General features: G+C 41.8%; 1 protein-coding gene across 2 annotated transcripts in view; it reads right to left on the bottom strand.

The window, feature by feature from the left end:
• fmn1 (formin 1) overlaps nt 1-16,568 on the bottom strand; it is a 411,005-nt gene that overhangs the window by 293,207 nt on the left and 101,230 nt on the right. For both annotated transcript variants that reach the window (XM_072266825.1, XM_072266835.1), the window contains one exon: nt 5,136-5,250. In XM_072266825.1, the coding sequence (XP_072122926.1) occupies nt 5,136-5,250 (115 nt within the window). The remainder of the gene's footprint in view (nt 1-5,135; nt 5,251-16,568) is intronic.

Below are 16,568 nucleotides of genomic sequence, written 5' to 3'. Positions count from 1 at the left end.
TTATATGAAAAGAAAAAGATTGGTTAAGACAAATGTAGGTCCCTTACAGTCAGAAACAGGTGAATTGATCATGGGGAACAAGAACATGGCAGACCAATTGAATAACTACTTTGGTTCTGTCTTCACTAAGGAGGACATAAATAATCTTCCGGAAATAGTAGGGGACCGAGGGTCTAGTGAGATGGAGGAACTGAGGGAAATACATGTTAGTAGGGAAGTGGTGTTAGGTAAATTGAAGGGATTAAAGGCAGATAAATCCCCAGGGCCAGATGGTCTGCATCCCAGAGTGCCTAAGGAAGTAGCCCAAGAAATAGTGGATGCATTAGTGATAATTTTTCAAAACTCATTAGATTCTGGACTAGTTCCTGAGGATTGGAGGGTGGCTAATGTAACCCCACTTTTTAAAAAAGGAGGGAGAGAGGTGCTAGAGTCAGTGATCAAAGATGTGATAACAGCACATTTGGAAAGCGGTGAAATCATCGGACAAAGTCAGCATGGATTTGTGAAAGGAAAATCATGTCTGATGAATCTCATAGAATTTTTTGAGGATGTAGCTAGTAGACTGGATAGGGAAGAACCAGTGGATGTGGTATATTTGGATTTTCAAAAGGCTTTTGACAAGGTCCCACACAGGAGATTAGTGTGCAAACTTAAAGCACACGGTATTGGGGGTAAGGTATTGATGTGGATAGAGAATTGGTTGGCAGACAGGAAGCAAAGAGTGGGAATAAACGGGACCTTTTCAGAATGGCAGACAGTGACTAGTGGGGTACCGCAAGGCTCAGTGCTGGGACCCCAGTTGTTTACAATATATATTAATGACTTAGACGAGGGAATTAAATGCAGCATCTCCAAGTTTGCGGATGACACGAAGCTAGGCAGCAGTGTTAGCTATGAGCAGGATGCTAAGAGTATGCAGGGTGACTTGGATAGGTTAGGTGAGTGGGCAAATTCATGGCAGATGCAATTTAATGTGGATAAATGTGAGGTTATCCACTTTGGTGGCAAGAACAGGAAAACAGATTATCTGAATGGTGGCAGATTAGGAAAAGGGGAGGTGCGACGAGACCTGGGTGTCATTATACACCAGTCATTGAAAGTGGGCATGCAGGTACAGCAGGCAGTGAAAAAGGCGAATGCTATGCTGGTGTTCACAGCAAGAGGATTCGAGTACAGGAGCAGGGAGGTACTACTGCAGTTGTACAAGGCCTTGGTGAGACCACACCTGGAGTATTGTGTGCAGTTTTGGTCCCCTAATCTGAGGAAAAACATTCTTGCCATAGAGGGAGTACAAAGAAGGTTCACCAGATTAATTCCTGGGATGGCAGGACTGTCATATGATGAAAGACTGGATCGACTAGGCTTATACTTGCTGGAATTTAGAAGATTGAGGGGGGATCTGATTGAAACGTATAAGATCCTAAAGGGATTGAACAGGCTAGATGCAGGAAGATTGTTCCCGACATTGGGGAAGTCCAGAATGAGGGGTCACATTTTAAGGATAAAGGAGAAGCCTTTTAGGACTGAGATGAGGAAAAACTTCTTCACACAGAGAGTGGAGAATCTGTGGAATTTTCTGCTACAGAAAACAGTTGAGGCCAGTTCATTGGCTATATTTAAGAGGGAGTTAGATATGGCCCTTGTGGCTAAAGGGATCAGGGAGTATGGAGAGAAGGCAGGTACAGGGTTCTGAGTTGGATGATTAGCCATGATCATACTGAATGGCGGTGCAGGCTCGAAGGGCCGATTGGCCTACTCCTGCACCTATATTCTATGTTTCTATGTATCTATGGAGGGAAATGGACAGTCAACATTTCAGACTGAGGAGGCCTGATGAAGGTTCTCAGCCCAAAACATTAACTGCCTATTTCTCTCCATTGATGCTGCCTGACCTGCTGAGTTCCTCAATCACTCTGTATGAATTGAACTGTTTCTTTGTTCAGACTGGTAAGAGAAGGGGTGAGAGTAGACATGTGGGAAACAAAGGAGATGCATGTGCGGGCTCCATCAACTTCAGTAGAAGAGAAGGTATTTTCCCAAGGAAGTATATTTCAGAGGTCCAAGGGTAGAAAGCTTCACCTGGAGAACACATTTGGCAGAGACAATGAGAGAATGGAAGATTGTCTTTACTGGAGGTATAGTTAGGTATAGGTGGATGGAGCTATAGTTAAAGTAGCCATGAGATTCCCCAGGTTCATAGTAGATATCAGTGGATAGCTTGTGTTCTGAGTAATAAACAGAAAACCAGAAAAGGAAGAGTCAGATTTAAACAGTTTCTTTCAAAATCAGAGGAAATCCCAAGACCTTAAAGGCAAATAAATAGTGTAGATAAAGGCAGGTACACAAGATCCTACAGATGGCAAAGAAATACCACCAGATAATCTCCTTTAGAGACACTGAACTTCCCAGATGAGGCCATCCTAGCATTTCAACACTGCAAGAGGAAAACAGTAGAGCTGTTCCTGACATGAGGAAATCTGCAGATGCTGGAAATTCAAGCAACACACACAAAAAATGCTAGTGAACGCAGCAGGCCAGGCAGCATCTATAGGAAGCGGTACAATCGGTTTTTTGGGCCGGGACCCTTCGTCAGGACTAACTGAAAGAAGAGATAGTAAGAGATTCGTCGACTGTACCTCTTCCTAAAGATGCTGCCTGGCCTGTCGCGTTCCACCAGCATTTTGTATGTGGGAAACCCGTTCCTGAGGCAGCTCACCTCAGGAAAGGCACATTTATTATGGATGCAATTGAGTACAGATTCTCAGAGACTTCTCAGGAGATGAAAATGAATGATATTCACTGATTTATTTGGAACTACTGTCAGGATGGAACTTGCTAAAGCCACGACAGCAACTGGAAACCGTAAACTGAACAACACTGCTGAGCAGCCAATTAAGAAGACTGCTTAGAAATCCTAATGACTTTAGGTGGTTGTGCAGGTTAGAATCCTCAATGCAGTAAATGCCATCAGGATGTGAATGAGCACAATTACCCTGATTTACTCAATGCTGCCGCTAAGTAGTCAGTAGCCTTACTCTATGGAAACAGGTCCTGCCATTCTCTGAGTTCATGCTGACCATTAAGAACCCATTTATATTAATTTCATTTTATTCTCCACACAATCCTATCGATTCTCTTAAATTATACCACTACTCTGAACTCTGCCCAGGGGTCAATCTACAGTGGCCATTTAATTTACCAACCTGCAGGTCTTTGATGTGTGGGAAGAAGCACATGCAGCCACAAGGAGACTGTGCAACCGGCACAAAGGCAGTGCCTTAAGTCAGGATCGAACCTGATTTGATGGAGGTGTGAAGAAGCATGTCCACCAGCTACACCACTGTGCTGCAAATCTCAGCTATTCAACTACCCAAAGTTATCGGAACCTCAAGGCTTGCAATTATGCTTATGCAGAATCACAGCATTCTTTATATTCCTCAAGCACCTCATATACTCCATGCTGCCTATATTTATTGTAGATATCTCTCTTTTACCAAACCAAGTTTCCAATATCCTTTGAAAAGCATGGCTCTTTCAAACTTTTAACCTTTCCTTTCAACCTAACAGGAACATAAAGATACCGTACTCTCAAAATTTCACCTTTAAATGATCTCCATTTCTCTATTACATTCTTCCCATAAAACAAATTGTCCCAATCCACTCCTTCTAAATCCTTTTGCATGTCCTCAAAGTTAGCCTTTCTCCAATCAAAAATCTCAACCCTGGGCCCAGACCTAGGCTTCTCCATAATTATATTGAAACTAATAGCATTGTGATCACTGGACCCGAAGTGCTCCCCAGCACAAACCTCCGTCACCTGACCTATCTCATTCCCTAACAGGAGATCCAACACTGCCCCTTTTCTAGTTGGTACCTCTATGTATTGCTGCAAAAAACTATCCTGCACACATTTTACAAACTCCAAACCATCCATCCCTTTTACAGTATGGACTTACTACAAATATCTGCTATATATGAATATATGGAATTTGTTGCCACAGGCAGCAGTGGAGGCCAAGTCACTGGGTGTATTTAAGGCAGAGATTGATAGGTATCTGAGTAGCCAGGGCATCAAAGGTTATGGTGAGAAGGCGGGGGAGTGGGACTAAATAGGAGAATGGATCAACTCATGATAAAATGGTGGAGCAGACTCGATGGGCCAAATGGCCGACTTCTGCTCCTTTGTCTTATGGTCTTATTTTTATATATATATATATATATATATATATATACACACACACATACACACAAATTTGCTCCTCCAATTCTCGCTCCCTCATTTCAATTTCTACAGGAATGGTTAATTGCACTGAGAACAAAAAATGGAGTTACCAAATAAAAGCAATAAAATGAATACTGAAGAAAAAGATATCAGAAAAAAATGTGAACAATCCATTGACTGGGTTACTGTCACATGGTGTCAAAACTGAACTGGACCAACAGGCACTGCAGGTTGTTTTCAGCTTTGTGAAACATCTAGAAACAGTAGATAGATGTTGCAAACCCAATTCAAAACTTGATACCTTCTATATTTAACTTGTAGATTATGCTGTTGAATACCATTCAAACAGAATTAATTTGCCTACACATCAACTTACAAGGTAAAGTACATTGGGCGTTCATCTGATTCGGCTGAATACAAGTTCAGTCACAAAATATTTTCTGTGCAATACAATCCAAAAGTAAGTTTAACCAATATAACTCTACTGAGTATTTAATACCTCAATATGGCCCAAAGGTGCATAAATGGATAATATGGATAACATATGGTAGACCAAAAGGAAGAAGCTATTTGCTCAGTTAGCCAATTAGATAATGCAGTTTAGTATCTACATGCTAGATGGTTCTTCGCAGTGAAGTGTATGTTTCTGATCAAAAGTCCAAACCATTTTCCACTCAATACATCTTCCCAAATCTGGCACAAGCTGCTAATACCATTAAGTGTGGTAGTACTGCACAAAAGGGCTACTTACATTTTACAGACATGTCACATTTACAAGCTTCAGAGAGTAAATCAAAATCCATACAAACAAATAATTCTAAAATTGCCACACAAATAATTAAATTGAATTTTATATCAATACGTTTAATAAAGCATCAAGTTGTTTCTTGATCAGTGACTAGTTGCTTCTTACCAGCTTCTGTGTATTTTAGCCCCACTTTTTCTTCCTCATCTTTTGGTTTGGGGGGTGGCCAAATGGCATGAAGTCGTCCAGGAGTTCGGTCTTCTGAATCTGACGGAGATAAATCCTGTGATAAAAGTTAAAAGAGAGATATTAGAGAAAGCACATGCAAGAAAGGTAGATGCCTGGCACAGCTCTTACTTTAATACAATAACGAATCTTATGTTGCATTTCTTTGGAATAGATCTACACTGTATTTGTTTAGTACCCATTTCCCACATTTATTCCTTCCAATTTTGCCACATGTGAAGGGTTAACGATATAGGATACACACAGAGACCGATTGAATTCTGTTTATCCTACAACTTTTGATTATTTGCGCAGAACATGATGTCAGGCCAGGTCAACTATAAATAGAATATAGCTGGTACCTACTGCTAGATTTAATTTATATCTGTATTACACTTTGGAGTTCATACATGATATAGACTTCAGTTCAACGATTCTGGGATATAGGACAGAAAACAGGCGCTTCGGTACAACTCATTCAGGCAAACTAAGTTGCCTAATTGAACCGGTCCAATTTACTCATGTTCAACTGATACCACACCAAACTATTCCTATCCAAATATAATTTTAATGGTATATTTGTACCTGCCTCTGCCACTTCCTCTGGCAGCTAGTTCCACAGGTGCATCGCACTATATGAAAAAGACATTCTTGGGTCCCTTTCAAATTTTCTCCCTCTCACTTTAAACCTTTACCCTCTATCCTCTAGTTTTGGACTCCCCTACCCTGGAGAAAAGACTGTGGCTATTCACCTTATCTATTCCCCTCAAGATTTTATATAGCTCTATAAAGTTACCCCCAGCTTCCTATACTACAAGAAAAAAAATCCTAGCCCATTCAAACCCTTCAGTCCTGCTAACAGCCTTATAAATATTTTTTTAATCCTTTCGAGTTTAACTGCATTCTTTCTCAAGCAGGTCACAACCAGATCCCCAAATGTGGCCTTACCCATGGCTTGCACAGCTGCAACATGATGTACCAACTCTTGTACTTAAAAGCCTGACTGATGAAAGCAAGCATGCCATATGTCTTCTTCACCACCTTGTCAACTTGTACTCATAGGTCTTTCAGTTTTACAGCACTCCTCAGAGCCTTGCCATTCACTGTGCAAGTATTGCCTTGGGTTGTCTTACCAAAATGCAATACCTCGCATTTATCCAAATTAAATTCATCAGCTATTCCTCAGCATACTTGCCCAGTCAATCAAGATCCCATCGTAAGCTTAAATAAACGTCTTCACTGTCCACCGTATACCCAATTTCAGTATCATCTATAAACTCAGTCATCATACCACTTGCATTTTCATTCAACTCATTAATGTAAATGACAAACAAAAGTTGACCTAGCACTAATTCCTGCATTACACCAGTGCTTTATAGGCCTCCAGTCTCAAAAACAACCCTCTGTCTCCCACCAAGAACCAATCTAATTTTGTATCCATTAAATTAGCTCACCCTGGATCCATGTGAGCTAACTTTGTGGTTGGAAGGTTATTGATCACTGGTAAATCCCATTAAAAGGAAGTTTTCCCTGTTGGCACTTGATGCATCAATAGGCCAGAACCACTGGTTGACATGTATCACAAGACAGCTCAGCTCATCTCACTTCTTGAAATCAGGACAAGCTGGAGGTATGACAATACTGAGCTGTAAAAATATCAGCTGCATTTGGCATAACAGACACAATTAATGTTGTTGATCCTGACTGGAAAAGTAAATGCAAATGATTTGATTATTTTTCTTTACTTGCTTTTAATCAGTTTGTTATTAATTAACATATTGATTTTTAATTTTTGCTTAATATTTGCAATTCATCTGTAATTTATTAAATAATTGTTTTGGACTGGGTCTATCTATTAGTGAAATTTAAACGCAGAAAGACTTTAGGTGGAATAGAACATAGAACACAGAACATAGGCTGGTACAGCACAGTACAGGCCCTTCGGCCCACAATGTTGTGCCGACCCTTAAACCCTGCCTCCCATATAACCCCCCCAACCTTAAATTCCTCCATATACTTGTCTAGTAGTCTCTTACATTTCACTAGTGTATCTGCCTCCACCACTGACTCAGGCAGTGCATTCCACGCACCAACCACTCTCTGAGTAAAAAACCTTCCTCTAATATCCCCCTTGAACTTCCCACCTCTTACCTTAAAGCCATGTCTTCTTGTACTGAGCAGTGGTGCCCTGGGGAAGAGGCGCTGGCTGTCCACTCAATCTATTCCTCTTAATATCTTGTACACCTCTATCATGTCTCCTCTCATCCTCCTTCTCTCCAAAGAGTAAAGCCCTAGCTCCCTTAATCTCTGATCAGAATGAGCATAAAATTTGATCCGGGTAGTCCAGAGTAGTCTAATTTGAGATGAAAAAATTAAAGTCAGATGTATCAGTATTGAGTGGAGTCAATGGAATTACAAAGGCATAAGAGAGCTACTGTTGAGTGGAAGGAGATACTAGCAAGGATGGTGGCAGAACAGCAATAGCTAGAGTTTTTGGGAGCAATTCAGAAGGCGCAAAGATAAAGAAGTATTCTAGAAGGAAGGTGAGGCAGCTATGGCTGACAAGGGAAGTCAAAGACAGCATAAAAGCAAAAGAGAGGTATATAATATAGCAAAAATTAGTGGGAAGTCAGATTGGGAAACTTTTAAACCAACCGAAGGCAACTAAAAATGCTATAACGAGAGAAAAGATGAAATGTGAGGGTAAGTTAGCTAATAATATTAAAGAGTATTCCAAAAGCTTGTTCAGATATATAAAGAGTAAGAGAGGCAAGAGTGGATATCAGACCACTGGAAATTAACTCAGGAGAGTTAGCAATGGGGACAAATAAATGGTGGACAAATGAATAAGTATTTTATACCACTCTTCGCTGTGGAAGACATTAGCAGTATGCTAGAATTTTGAGTGTAAGGGGGCAGAAGTGTAGTTGCTAATACCAGGGGGAAGGTGCTTGGGAAGCTGAAAGTCTGATGGCAAGTAAGTCATCTGGACCAAATGGACTATACCCAACACTTCTAAAAGTGGTAGCCGAAGAGATTGTGGAGGCATTAGAAATGATCTTTCAGGCACTAGATTCTGGCACAGTTCCAGAGGACCGAAAAATTGCACCTGTCACCCCATTCTTTAGGAAGAAAGGGAGGCAGATGATGAAATTATACACCAGCTAGCCAGAGGTTTCTTAACAAGATATGTAATTACATATCTGGTATAACAGGAAAGATACCAGCATGGATAGAAAATTAGTTGACTGTCAGGAGGAAAAGAATGGGAATAAAGGGGACTTTTCCTGGCTCGTGTCCAAGTCTGTGGACGATTCAAAGATAAGTGGAGAGGCAGGTCCTGTTCAGGAAGCAGAGTCTGCAGAAGAACTTAGAAAGAGTAGGAAAATGGGCAAAGAAGTGGCAGATAGAATATAGTGTAGGGAAGTGTATGGTCATGCACTTTCGTAGAAGGAATTAAGCTGCAGACTACTTTACAAACAGGAAGAAAATTCAAAAATCAGGAGGCGCAAAGGTTACATAGGAGTCCTCACACAGGATTCCCTAAAGATTAACTTGCAGGTTGAGTCAGTGGCAAGGAAGGCAAATGCAATGTTAGCAATCATTTTGAGAGGACTAGGACATAAAAGCAAAGATGTATTGCTGAGGCTTTAAAAGGGATTGGTCAGACAACGCTTGGAGTATCTTCCCCCCCCCTTCCCTTCTCCCTGGGCCTCCTGTCCCATGATCCTCTCATATCCCTTTTGCCAATCAACTGTCCAGCTCTTGGCTCCATCCCTCCCCTCCTGTCTTCTCCTATCATTTTGGATCTCCCCCTCCCCCTCCCACTTTCAAATCTCTTACTAGCTCTTCCTTCAGTTAGTCCTGACGAAGGGTCTGGGCCTGAAACGTCGACTGTACCTCTTCCTAGAGATGCTGCCTGGCCTACTGCGTTCACCAGCAACTTTGATGTGTGTGGCTTGGAGTATTGTGAATAGCTTTGGGTCCCTTATGTAAGAAAAGATGTGCTGGCATTGGAGAGGGTCCAGAGGAAGTTCACGAGAATGATTCCAGAAATGAAAGAGTTAATGCATGAGGAGCATTTGATGGCTCTGTCTGTACTCACTGGAGTTCATAAAAAATGAGTGAGATCTCATTGAAACCTATTGAATATCGATGGGCCTATATAAAGCAGATGTGGAGAGGTTGTTTCCTATAGTGGGGGAGTCTAGGACCAGAGGGCACAGCCTCAGATTAGAGGGATGTCCATTTAGAACAAAGATGAGAGGAATTTACTTAGCCAGCAGGTGGTGAATCTGAGGAATTCATTGCCACAGATGGCTGTGAAAGCCAAATCTTTGGGTATATTTAAAGAGGCGGTTGCTAGGTTGTGCAGGCAAAGTCTTGCTTTAGGAATATACATCTTCCTTCGCCGTGCATGGTACTATCACTTTATTAAAAAAATCAGACTTAGTATCTCAAAACTAATCACTCATGTCTGCATTATGGACCACAATCTAACTATCTAATGAATAAGCATGAAGGATGTCTGTGCTGGCAGTGTAGTAGTATCCACACCCGAACTTCAGAACAATAGGTCCTGGGTTCAAAACCAGACGGCTCCTTGCACACTTTACATCTGTGCCAGGTATGAACACAGAGTGAGCAACTCAGCCTCATAAAACAGACAAACATAAAAGAAACAGCAAGGTTGCCGTCCAATGTGCCGAACAAGGGACGGGGAGGAACTAAGCATAAAGAATACTGGAGCATTATGGTTAACTTGGGAAAATTGAATCTGTGAAATATCCTACCATAGAAACAGGGGAAAATAAATAAATAATTTAAAATTTTAATATAGCGTCTGATATTGTGGCCATGAAACCATCACATTGTCAAAATCCAACCAATACCTAAACGTATTTGAGAATCAGAATTAGGTTTAATATCACTGGTATATATCATGAAATTTGTTGTTTGTGGCAGCAGTACATTGCAAAACATAAAACACATAAATTACAACAAGAAATATATATATAAAAAGATTAAATTAATTAAGTAGTGCAAAATAAATAGTGAGGTAGTGTAGATAGTCCAATCACAACAAGAGAAAATCTGCAGATGCTGGAAATCCAAGACAGACAGACGCAAAAATGCTGGAGGAACTCAACAGGCCGGGCTGCGTCTATGAAAAAGAGTAAACAGTCGATGTTTCAGACTGAGATCCTTCATCAGAACTGGAGAGAAAACATGAGAAGTCGGAGTAAGAAGATGGGGGGAGGGGAAGAAGAAATTTGTTAGTAGGTGATAGGTGAAACCGGGAGAGGGGGAGGGGTGAAATAAAGAGCTGGGACGTTGATTGGTGAAAGAGATAAAGGGCTGGAGAAGGGGGAATCGGAGAGGACAGAGGCCATGGAAGAAAGGGAAGGGGGAGGAGCACCAGAGGGAGGTGATGGGTAGGTGAAAAAATAAGATAAGAGAGGGAAATGGGAATGGGGAATGGTGAAGGAATGTGGGGGGAGCATTACCAGAAGTTCGGCAAATCGATGTTCATGCCATCATGTTGGAGGCTACCCAGATGGATTATAAGGTGTTGCTCCTCTAACCTGAGTGTGGCCTCATTGTGGCAGTAGAGGAGGCCATGGACTGATGTGTCAGAATGGGAATGGAAAGTGGAATTAAAATGGGTGGCCACTGGGAGATCCCACTTTTCCTGGTGGACAGAGCATAGGTGCTTGGCAAAGCAGTCTCCCAATCTACGTCGGGTCTCACCGACATACAGGAGGCCACACCGGGAGCACTGCATACAGTAGATGACACCAACAGATTCACAGGTGAAGTGTCGACTCACCTGGAAGGACAGTTCGGGGCCCTGAATGGTAGTAAGGGAGGAGGAGCACCTAGGCTTAATCCACCAGAAAAAGCAGGATCTCCCAGTGGCCACCCATTTTAACTTCACTTCCCATTCCCACATGTCGGTCCGTGGCTTCCTCTGCTACCATAATGAGGCCACACTCGGGTTGAAGGAGCAGCACCTTATATTCTGTTTGGGTAGCTTCCAACCTGATGGCATGAGAAACAATTTTTTGAAATTCTGGTAATGGTCCCCCCCACCCCACCGCCTTCATGATTCCCCATTCCCATTTCCCTCTCTCACTTTATCTGTTACCTGCCCGTTACCCCCTTCTGGTGCTCCTCCCCCTTTCCTTTCTTCCATGGATTTCTGTCCTCTCCTATTAGATTCCCCCTTCTCCAGTTTTTTTACCTCTTTTACCAACCAACTTCCCAGCTCCTTTCTTCACCCCTCCTCCTCTTGCAGTCTCACCTATCACTTACTACCTTGTATTTCTTCCTCTCCTCCCCCCACTCTCTTACTCTGACTTCTCATCTTTTTTCCAGTTCTGGATGAAGGGTCTCAACCCAAAACATTGACTGTTTACTCTTTTCCATAGATGCTGCCTGGCCTGTTGAATTCTTCCAGCATTTTGTGTGTGTGCTCCTTTGCTATTCCTACCTGAATTTCCCCTTTTAACAGCCTAGTAACCTACTCAGCTCAGACAATAAATGTTGAAATTAAGAAAAGCAATCTTTGAGACTACCATCAAGCTTCAACACCAGGAAAGCCAAGAGTCACTACAAATATGCATAAAATGCAGCCATATTGGTGAAAACACAAGCCTTTAGGTATATTAATCAAAGGCTAATTACAAGGTTAAGTAAACCACGGCCAAAGGAACAGACCAATATTTTGTAGTCAACTGCATTTCATTTTGAATGATGGACAGTCAAATGGTCAATTGGGGAAGACAACTCCATCAACGTACCCATCCTTGAGCAGAAAGAAGCTCGACATAATATTGGTAAAATAATTCAGCCAAACTATTGGCAAATATCTTTAGACAGATGGACCATGTAGATGCTTGAACACTCTTTTCAGTTTAAATCCTCACCATCAGTGAAGCCAGATTTCAAACAACTTAATTCAATCACCTTACAACACTGGATGGAGCAATGGCTAAGACTGTCATCGATATCACGGTAACAGTGTTATAGCCTTGTTTTTAAGTATCAGGTACATGCAAGCAAAGCTATTTCATTGTAGCTATATTACTTGCATCTAACTGACAAATAGAGGGAAAAAAATAACCTCCAATCACCTCACTTTAACCATTAGTCTCTCTGGAACCAAATATCCAAAGGATAATGACAAAGAAAATGTCATCTTTTATAACTGTATAACTGCAACCTTAACAATTGTTACCATTAGGAAGGAGGTATAGAAGCACGAAGGCACACACTCAGAGATTTAGAAACAGCTTCTTCACCTCTGCCACCTGATTTCTAAATGGACATTGAATCCATAAACACTACCTCACTACCTCAATTATTTTTTGTTATTGCATTATTTTGAATTTAACTATTTTATATATATATATATATATATATATATACTGCACCTGTAAAAGTTTGCTTATTAACCTACAGTCTTGTATCTAACACAAAGTCTTGTTCCTCCCCACCCACACACACTAATCCTGCAGTCCCTTACTTGAGAAAGAACAGTTTCCATATTTTGCTGCTTGACTTCATACAAAAGATTTAATAAACCATAATTGAAGTAGCAGGGAGTATCAAGATTGAAAGAAAACAGAAGACTCTCTGGACCCATGAAAATAATCATTCCGTCTTTAATGGCTGTAATATATATTCACAAAGAGCTCCAATGAGATCTCTTGTTATTAGCATGTGCTGCTCTAAGTGTGTGTTGCATTTTTGGACTTTCCATCCTTTAGTGAGATCTTCTGCTGAAGCCCTAACTAACCTGTCAGACGAAGGCAGCAGATCCCACTTCATTATTCAGTAAGCAAAGTGTCCACCTGATATCAAAACTGACATTTATCCTTCAACTTACTCCAGTACAGAAATAATGCACTAAATAGTCTTCCCTGTAATTCTGGAACAAAAACTGATCTTTTGCATTGATCTTAAAATCAATTCCCATACTTTGTTTTGGGATTGCTAATATAGCAAACAATATTAGTACTTCAGTAGCATCAATGCCATGGGTGTCTGCTGTTCCATAGCATATAAAAAAATAGAAGCAGCAGCACACCTATCCCCTCAGGCCTGCCCTCTCCCTATTAAACATAATTGTGGCTATCTATCCCAGGCTTCAACCACTCTTCTGTCCCAATTAATTATAGCCATCAATTTCCAATGTTTCAAAATGTATCTTACCCCTCTTTAAATATCTCCAGTGATCAAGTCTCCGCATCCCTCCAGGGATTCCAGAGATTTGTCACCCTCTGTAAGAGATCTGCAGGAAGAAATTTCTGTGCAATTCATTTGTAAATGACCATCTTTTAGCCATATCCCCTTGTTTGAGACTCTACCATTAATGGATATTTCTCAGCATCTATCCTGTCATGATTGCTTAGGATTTTAGACAGTCCAACCTGATTGCTCCTCATTCAAACACTGTCGGACGATGCTGAGGATGTTCTACGAGTCTGTGGTGGCCAGTGCTATCATGTTTGCTGTTGTATGCTGGGGCAGCAGGCTGAGGGTAACAGACACCAACAGAATCAACAAACTCATTTGTAAGGCCAGTGATGTTGTGGGGATGGAACTGGACTCTTGGTGGGGCACAGGAGTACATTCAGCCAGAGGCTCATTCCACCAAGATGCAACACTGAGCGTCATAGGAAGTCATTCCTGCCTGTGGCCATCAAACTTTACAACTCCTCCCTTGGAGGGTCAGACACCTTGAGCCAATAGGCTGGTCCTGGACTTACTTCCATCTGGCATATTTTACATTTTATTATTTAATTATTTATGGTTTTATATTGCTATATCTATACTCTATTCTCGGTTGGTGCAACTGTAACGAAACCTAATTTCCCTCGGGATCAATAAAGTATGACTATGACTACTATGACTAAAATGAAATATAGAAACAACTTTTTAGTAACTTCCTCTCAATGTAAGAATTAGCCAAGTGAATCTCTTTCTATTATCTCCAATGCTAGTATATAATTCCTTAAAGAAGAGCAATAAAGCTGTTTTTTGAACTCCATGGATGACTCACCGACATTCGGGAGAATTGTAACAATACTTCCCTATTTTGAAACTTCAGACAGCTTCAATAAACACCAATATGCCATCCTATAGTAAGGTACAAAAAAAACTGATGTCTCAAATTGCACTGTGATCGTTCCTTATTAGAAAGTGGAAAATGGAAGTCCTAATGACAAATAGATTAACAGGATTTTTCAGTATTTTTACTTCACAAGTAAAATTAGTACGTTGCATATTTTATTTAATGACAATGGTACCAAGATGATAAAGGACCAAAGCGACACATGTGGGATTAACATGTAGCATTAGTGATCACATTTGATCTAAGCTAACGAGCACTTGGCTTTCTTCATCTGTTTTGGTTTTATCACTTTTCAGTTTGTCAGTGAGTAGTCAAATCTCACTGAAATTAATTAGCTTCTTAATTGCAACAAAGCTTACCCAGCAAACTTATATATTCCCTCAAAGTATTATACTGAATAGTTAGTCAAATTAACCAATAAGATGATGACCTCACCCAAAAAGACAATTTCAGTATGTGCATCCTCAGCACATTAACCACACCCAATAAACCTAATTTAAGCAACATACACAAAATGCTGGTGGAATGCAGCAGGCCAGACAGCATCCATAAGAAGCACGGTTGACGTTTCGGGCCGAGACCCTTCGTCAGGACTAATTGAAAGAAGAAATAGTAAGAGATTTGAAAGTGGGAGGGGGAGATCCGAAATGATAGGAGAAGACAGGAGGGGGAGAGATGAAACTAGAAGCTGGAAAGTTGATTGGCAAAAGGGATACGAGGCTGGAGAAGGGAGAGAATCATGGGACGGGAGGCCTAGGGAGAAAGAAAGGAGGAGGGGAGCACTGGAGGAAGATGGAGAGCAGGCAAGGAGTTATTGTGAGAGGGACAGAGAGAGGAAAAAAAGGAAAAAAATAATAAATAAATAAACAAATAAATAAATAAGGGATGGGCTAAGAAGGGGAGGAGGGGCATTAACGGAAGTTAGAGAAGTCAATGTTCATGCCATCAGGTTGGAGGCTACCCAGATGGAATACAGGGTGTTTTCCTCCAACCTGAGTGTGGCTTCATCTTGACAGTAGGGGAGGCCATGGATGGACATATCAGAATGGGAATGGGACTTGGAATTAAAATGTGTGGTAACTGGGAGATCCTGCTTTCTCTGGCAGACAGAGCATAGGTGTTCAACTTGCAAAAATGCCTACCTGGGTTGACTATTCCTCTTCCCACCCTGTCTCTTGCAAAAATGCCATCCCCTTCTCGCAATTCCTCCGTCTCCGCCGCATCTGCTCTCAGGATGAGGCCTTTCATTCCAGGACGAAGGAGATGCCATCCTTTTTTAAAGAAAGAGGCTTCCCTTCCTCCACCATCAACTCTGCTCTCAAATGCATCTCTCCTATTTCACACACATCTGCTCTCACCCCATCCTCCCACCACCCCACTAGGGATAGGGTTCCCCTTGTCCTCACCTACCACCCCATCAGCCTCCTGGTCCAACATATAATTCTCTGTAAGTTCCGCCACTTCCAACGGGATCCCACCACCAAGCACGTCTTCCACTCCCACCCCCGCTTTCTGCTTTCCGCAGGGATCATTCCCTACGCGACTCCCTTGTCCATTCGTCCCCCCCATCCCTTCCCACTGATCTCCCTCCTGGCACTTATCCTTGTTAGCGGAACAAGTGCTACACATGCCCTTACACATCCTCCCTCACCACCATTCAGGGCCCCAGACAGTCCTTCCAGGTGAGGTGACACTTCACCTATGAGTCGGCTGGGGTGATATACTGCGTCTGGTGCTCCCGATGTGGCCTTCTATATATTGGCGAGACCCGATGCAGACTGGGAGACCATTTCACTGAACACCTACACTCTGTCCACCAGAAAAAGCAGGATCTCTCAGTGGTCACACATTTTAATTCCACGTCCCATTCCCATTCTGATATGTCCATCCATGGCCTCCTCTACTGTCAAGATGAAGCCACACTCAGGTTGGAGGAACAACACCATATATTCCGTCTGGGTAGCCTCCAACCTGATGGCATGAACACTGACTTCTCTAACTTCTGTTAATGCCCCTCCTCCCCTTCTTACCCCAGCCTTTATTTATTTATTTATTTATTTATTTATTTTCCTCCCCTTTTTTCTCTCTCTGTCCCTCTCACAATAACTCCTTGCCTGCTCTCCATCTTCCTCTGGTGCTCCAACCCCCTTTCTTTCTCCCTAGGCCTCCCATCTCATGATCCTCTCCCTTCTTCAGCCTTGTATCCCTTTTGCCAATCAACTTTCCAGCTCTTAGCT

Source organism: Mobula birostris, chromosome 1 (genome assembly GCF_030028105.1).
Source record: "Mobula birostris isolate sMobBir1 chromosome 1, sMobBir1.hap1, whole genome shotgun sequence".
Taxonomy (NCBI): Eukaryota; Metazoa; Chordata; class Chondrichthyes; order Myliobatiformes; family Myliobatidae; genus Mobula; species Mobula birostris.
The sequence above is the reverse complement of the archived record's forward strand: the minus strand, read 5'-3'. Positions and strand labels throughout refer to the sequence as shown.